The sequence below is a fragment of the Orycteropus afer genome, unplaced genomic scaffold (assembly GCF_000298275.1).
Source record: "Orycteropus afer afer isolate SDZICR_OR568_19922 unplaced genomic scaffold, OryAfe1.0 scaffold00082, whole genome shotgun sequence".
Classification (NCBI taxonomy): Eukaryota; Metazoa; Chordata; class Mammalia; order Tubulidentata; family Orycteropodidae; genus Orycteropus; species Orycteropus afer.
In genome coordinates this window covers 4780614-4787795 of record NW_006921669.1, presented here as the reverse complement: position 1 = coordinate 4787795, position 7182 = coordinate 4780614, and the positions used below count along the sequence as shown (strand labels likewise).

The window sequence follows — 7182 nt, the reverse complement described above, 5'->3', positions numbered from 1 at the left end:
AAAAAACTACGTTGGCAAAGCTACAGAGAAAACAGGAACCTTCACTCATTGCTGGTAGGAGTGTAAAGTGGTACCACTGTAGAAAACAGTTTGGCAGCTTCTCAAAAAGCTGACCACAGTTCTACCATATCGTTGTTATGTGCCGTCAAGTCGGACCCGACTCATAGGAACCCCTCCTTGGGTTTCCAAAGCAGTATCACTACAGAAATAGATTTCCCAACCTTCCTTCCGAGGAGTGGCTGGTGGGTTTGAACTGCCAGACATCTGGTTAGCAGTCAAGTGACCTATATGACCCAGCAATTCCATTCTTAGGTATACCCAAAGGACCTGAAAGTAGCCATGTGAAACAGACCAATGGTCATCAGACCAATATTCGTCACAGCACTATTCTCAATAGCCAAAGGTGGAAACCACCTAAGCATCCAACAATTCATGAAAATGGTGTACATATATACTGTGGAATATTACTCAACCATAAAGAGGAATGTAGTCTGATGCATGCCACAACATGGATGAACCTTAAAGATACTATGCTGAGTGAATTAAGTCAGGCACAAAAGGACAAATACTGTATGATATCACTTATATGAAATGAGCAAATATATAGAAACCAAAAATAATTAAAGGTTACCAAGGCCAGGAGGGAGGGGGAAAAGGGGACTTTGCTTAGAGTGCACCGAAGATACGTTAACTGTAGCAGGTAATTTGGAAAAAGAACAAAACTGGATGCACAACTTGGAGAATGTAATCAATATCACTGAAGTATACATGTAGAAACTGGTAAAATATTGTATGTGTTGTATGTATATTATAATAAAAAGACACACAAGGGAAATATTAAAAATTTCTCAGCATTATCTGTAGGAAAAAAAATCCAAAAACAAAACTTACCATGTAGTTACCATCCTAAACAGTAATATTAAAAAGGGATGTAACAATTCTATAATCCTTTTATGATATTCAAAAGCAAATACATTCTTCTCAATTATCTTTTATTTACTATAGAAATAAACTATATTAATTCAATAGAATTCACTGAAAAAAGTTAACTTGACAATCTTCCTATGTAAAGGTACTTTTGATTCACCTGAGAAATCATGTGAAAATTACGACCTACATTAATAATTATCAGCTGACTTAGTGTCCTCATTCAAAGTCAGTTCAACAATGTGAAAGCACTATGAGTATGTACATGATTCAGAAAGTGAAAGATTCTGTTAATAAATGTCTGATTAAACTACAAACATGAGGTCCAAAAAGTCTGTAATCATTTTAAATTTAAAAACAAATAAAATAAAATAATGGTGATACCTGGTCATCATCATAGTTAGGATCTTTCACATCTACTTCCTCTACATCATATACCTGTCCAGGTGTACCCCAGACACCTTTGCCTCCTGCACCACCTGAAAAAGTTTAGAATTAAGAAAGAAATGATCACAAATCTAATACCACATATATCATCCTAATACCCAGATGAAAACAGATATGGAGATAAAATTGTAAGTGCAAATACCCACCTGAAAGAAACAGTATAAATACCTCATCTGTAGGAATGACATACACATGTGCATTAGCTGTAAGACCCCCACCATTGTAAAAAGTGTGATAAGAGTCACTGAAAATACATTGTTTTATTTCAACTGTTTAACATTTTACTTAACTAAATTGAAATTCAACTACATACATGATTTTGTATATATGATAAAGTTCATAAATTTTAATTGAAATTGAAATCTGAAACAATGCTAGATGTTCAGTTAAGTAACAGCTAAAAAATTCCATTTTAATTTCTATGCTAGCTTTTTTTCAGCTAAGTTATACTTAATAATTATTCTTATTCAGATCATTGCTTTTTCAGTATTGATTAAATTGTATGTATCTTATACCCTATTTCCAAAAGTATCCGTTTGAAATCACTTACAAATTTAAAACTAAACAAGCAGATGCTTTAAAATAAAAAAATTTTTTAAATTCCAAAAATAACTGTATCAGGGACCTCAAGGGTGTTGATACTGCAGTTGACCTCTAAATTTTAATTTTGACGTTTCGTAGAACTAAAACAAAGAAAACACGTTGGGCCACTAAGATGTGGCATACTCAACAAGGGGGAAATTAATTAACAAAGAAACACAAGGACCACCATCAAATGTTTTAGTATCAAATACTCTTTAGATATAAAAGTATAAGTTGTACTTTGCAATTATTAATGTTACAAACAACTGACCAGAAGTTTAACAATTCCAAATTTTAAACTTGCTTTTCAACATAAACTTACTGAAATGTTTTTATAGGTTATAATATATTGTTTGTTTTTTAAAGAACATTACAGTGTTAGGAACTCTGGTGGTGTAGTGGTTAAAGCATTCAGCTGCTAACCAAAGGTTGGTGGTTGGAACCCACAAGTCTCTCCAGGAGAGAATGATGAGGCAATTTGCTTCTGTAAAGATTTACAGCCTTGGAAACCCTATGGGGCAGTTCTACTCTGTTCTAAAGGGTCACTATGAATCAGAATTGACTCCACAGCAGTGGGGTTTTATAACGTTACCAATATTTTTCTTTTTTTTTTTTCTGCAAAGACAGGCGGTTTTATCTATACACCTTACATAATACATCTAGGTGTATTTATACACCTAGAGCATAATTCTAGCCACCAGAGAAAAACAGAACTTGATAAATAGTTTTCCTTTTGATCCAACCAATGATTGTGAAGCCATTCAACACAAAAACTTTTGCAGAAAGCGTAGGCTTTAAATCAAAGTTCCCACCATTTAAAAGATGCTGAAATTTCCAAATTGTATTGAAATCTAACTAGACAGAAGCTGACAGGCCAGATCAAATCAACAAATATTTGAGTGACTGCCATGTACTCATCACTACACTAGGCATGGGGCATGCAGCAGAGAAGCAAACCATCTAGTACTCAAACACAGTTAAAGAGAACTATGAGGAGTTCTGGTGGCACAGTGGGTAAGGCATTTGGCTGCTAATCAGAAGGTCACTGGTTCGAAACCACCAGCTGCTCCTTGGGAGAAAGACAAGGCAATCATCTACTTCCGTAAAGATTTACAGCCTTAAAAACCCAACGGGGGTCACTATGAGTCAGAAACAACTTGATGGTAGTGGGTTTTTTTTTTTTTTTTTTTTTTAAAAAAAAAAGAGACTAGCAACCAGATCTATGAAATCATTAAAATTCTGATCCAGACATTACCAGTCAAATTTGAATTTATCCTGTATTCTGAAGAATAAATTAGATTCACTAGGTAATAGGCATGTTCAATTTCTCATTCTACTTCTTTCATGCAAAGTTAGAGAATACATGCATAATTCACAACTGTGAAAACTATCAGCCTATACTTTGCTGTAAATAAGAGATAAAGTTCTGCTCAAGAAAATTAAATCTACTCACAAGCAGAAGTCTCAACACAAAAAGTGGAATGGTCCTCGGGTTATTACTATGCAAGATATATACACAAGCCATAAACCTTTATATACATTATCATTGTTTAAATTTCTCTCATTCCTAGAAGAAAGAAATTGTTGTATGAAGAATCGGACTATTTTTTTTCCATTTGTTTCTTTGGATGTAGCGTGTACCAACCTTTCTTTGGTAGCCCCCTTCCTTTCCCAGATCTGGATCGCCTGTCTAACAACTTTCCCTTTGGACTGGTTGGCACAGTTACTCCACTTCTAAGGGCGTCACTTCCATTATCACTGACTGAATCGCCTCTGCCAGAGTCCCGGGATGAGTTTTTCCGTAGTCTCCTTTTTGCCTTGGCGTTAATTCTAGCTTCATTAATGGAGGATGCTGAAATCCAATTTCCATTTATTTCATTCTTTATTTCCTCAGTCCCTGCATTTTCTTCATCACCAGAAAAGAGAGAGTCACTTAAATTATCAGGATCTTAAAGAGAAAAATGAAGAAAAAAATTCTAAGTCCTTTAAGCACCCACTTTTATACCAGTTAACTCATAAGTACATCATTTTTGTAGGTCAGTAACAATCACATTCAGGCAATCTCATATGGTTCGATCTAATAAATGACTACTAAACAGGATTACTTTTCACATTATCATGAATTTTTACTACATTTTAATGAATAAGGTTCCTTTTCTATTCTGTATTTTGTTCTTAAATTCTCTCACATCTCAACAGTAACCACTCCAAATGATATCACCACAAGACCAGATAATCACATTTTATAGACTATCTATAAAGGTTATTTATATTCAAATTTTACACAAGAAAACGGAAGGAGAGAGAAAATAGCTTAGTTCTTCAAAGTAATAGAACTGGTAAGGGTAGAAATTGGGATTAGTATACTAATCTGACTTGGACTATTTGCTATAGGAAGAATTTATTGCATGAAAGGCCTATCTTTGGCCCATTCAAGTACCGAATTAACTGCAAATCCTTTATTTTAAGGATACACTAGGCAGAGGCACAAAGGACAGGGTTAACTAGGTTTTGTAGTCAAAAAACAAAAAGTGCACGTATCAGTGTGGCACTGTCCAAAATAAATAGGATAAGAGCCACACATATAAGTTTAAGTCTCCTAGTAGCCCCATTCAGCCACTCCTTAGAAGAAAGGTTAGGCAATCTACTTCCGTAGTGATACCACCTCAGAAACCCAAGGAGGGGTTGCTACGAGTCACGACTCATGAGCAGTGAGTTTGGTTTGGTTTAGTAGCCCCAGTAAAAAGTAAACACAAACAGATCAAATTAATTTTAATGCTTTATTGAATCTAATATATCCATGTTACGATTTCAATATGCAATCAATAAAAAATAATTACTGAGTTATTTCACCTTCTTTTGTATTAACTCTCTTGAAATTTGGTATGTATTTTATACACATGTTGTTGTTGTTGTTGTTGTTGTTATGTGCCGTCGAGTCAGCCCTGACTCATAGCGACCCCTCCTTGGGTTTCCGAGGCAGTATCACTACGGAAGTAGGATTGCCCAACCTTCCTTCTGAGGAGTGGCTGGTGGGTTTGAACCGCCAGCCGTCTGGTTAGCAGGCAAGTGTCTTAGCCACTATGCTACCAGAGCTCCCTTTTATACGTATAGCACATCTCAATTCAGACGAGCCACACATCAGGTGCTCAATAGCCACATACTGGACAATGCAAAAAAAGCAACAATTACCTACATATAAAATTTATTCTTAAAATGATTACCACCCCTCAAGCTCAATGAAGGAAGGGCACATTACTCATTCATTACCCTAAAAACAAGTACCCCCAAAAACCAACCCACTGTCATGGAGTCAATTCCAACTCACAGCAACCCGATAGGACAGAGTAAAAGTGCCCCATAAGGTTTCCTAAGGTTGTAAATCTTTACAGAAGCAGACTGCCACATCTTCCCCCAACAGAGTGGCAGACTGCCACATCTTTCTCCTGCAGAGCAACTGGTAAGTTTGACCCTCTAACCATTTGTTTGGGAACTCTGGTGGCATAGTGCCTAAGGCATTTGACTACTAACCAGAAGGCTGGCGGTTCAAACCCACCAACCATTCCTCGGAAGGAAGACTGGGCAATCTACTTCTATAGAGATAATGCCTCGGAAACCCAAGGAGAGGTCCTCTGTGGCACCATAGCTCCCTAAGTACTTGTATAGCTATTACAAAGCAATACAGAAATAACATTAATAATTCTTCTAAGTTTTTCACCTAAATATTCCAGCATACTTTAAATAAGGTCTGTAAATACAAAATGGCAAAGAAGTCTCAACTTCAAAGCGTCTGTTCAGATCAAAGAAACTATGTAAGTTACACCACCAGGGCTCCTCATTTTAAGTTGTACCAAACCAAAAAACCCAAATCTATTGTCAGTTGAGTCAATTCTAAATCTTAGTCACTCTATAGGACAGGGCAGAACTGCCTGATAGGTTTCCAAGATCTATACAGAAGCAGATGTCATGTATTTCTCCCACAGAGTGGCTGGTGGGTTCAAACTGCCAACTTTCTGGTTCACAGCCAAGCACTTAAGCACTGCACCACAAGGGCTCCTTATAAATTGTATTCAATAGTGAATTAAAGCCATGGAAGAAATAAAACTATGATGTTTAAATGTGAATAATACATTTGAGTTACAGAAAACAGAGAGCTTTCAATATCAATAAAATTATAATGCAAAGAATTATCTAAAACATGTTGTTGTTAGCTGCCATCAAGGTGATTCAAACTTATGGCGACCCCATGTGAATCAGAGTAGAAACTGTGCTCAACAAGGTTTTCAAAGCTGTGAACTTCCAAAAGTAGATCCCAGGTCGGTTTTCCCAAGTGCCTCTGACTAGGGTCAAACTGCCAACCTTTTGGCTAGTAGCTAAATACTTAACCATCTGTGCTACCCAGGGACTCCAATAAGACAAGCTCTCACTATTCAGAATAGTATAAAATGCTAATTAACTCTTTGGGAAGATTATTCTGAAAGGTATAAACAGGTATGTCTTAAATTATTAAGCATTTGCACATCTATTCTATAAAACCATGTTTATTTTTATGATGCTGATAGCATGCTATTAAAGGACCACAGAAAATTAGGGTAAGTGCCCATAGGTTATTTATAGTATATAAATTATTATCTTGGAAAGATATCAAATATACCAATAATTTAAACTGCAAAAATCACTACTAGTCTGTGTGAAAATATTAATAAGCACTACACTTCATTGTAACTAGTAGAGAACAACAATGTATGGCATGTATGGATAGGCAGAAAAATAAGGGAATTTAATGAATTTTCATAAAAACAAGAACCATAAACTTGAAAATCTGAAAAATAATATGGACTATTTATTCTTTTGGCATGAATAAGATGGTTTCTAAAGTAAAGATGATGTTCATGTGTTTATAAAATATGGTATGACCTGAAATGCTCACAGTCAATGTTCAAGATATTATTACTTACCTGTATGGTTTACATTCAGTACCTGTTCATTTTCTACATCCATTGTTTTTTAATTTCACTTGCACTGATTAAACAAATTACCAAATGGAAGTCTTCCTTTAGAATCTATTTTTTAAAAAAGGAAAAAAAAAAGTCAGCATCTTCTAAACTGATAAGATAGCTTCAATTTACTGACTCACACAGTAAAAAACATCACCTCATAAAAACATTTTTAAAAAGAATTCATTTGCTTTCAAAGACAGCATTTGCTTTCAATCTCCTTGACAAG

At 35.4% G+C, this 7182-nt stretch overlaps 1 protein-coding gene across 1 annotated transcript in view; it reads right to left on the bottom strand.

Annotated features, from left to right (window-relative positions):
• PDCD4 (programmed cell death 4) overlaps positions 1–6957 on the bottom strand; it is a 27681-nt gene extending 20724 nt beyond the window's left edge. The window contains exons 1-3 of the mRNA XM_007941549.2: positions 6915–6957; positions 3602–3904; positions 1312–1406 (exon numbers count right to left, since the gene is read on the bottom strand). Coding sequence (XP_007939740.1) covers positions 1312–1406; positions 3602–3904; positions 6915–6957 — 441 coding nt within the window. The remainder of the gene's footprint in view (positions 1–1311; positions 1407–3601; positions 3905–6914) is intronic.
• Between the last annotated feature and the right edge of the window lie 225 nt (positions 6958–7182).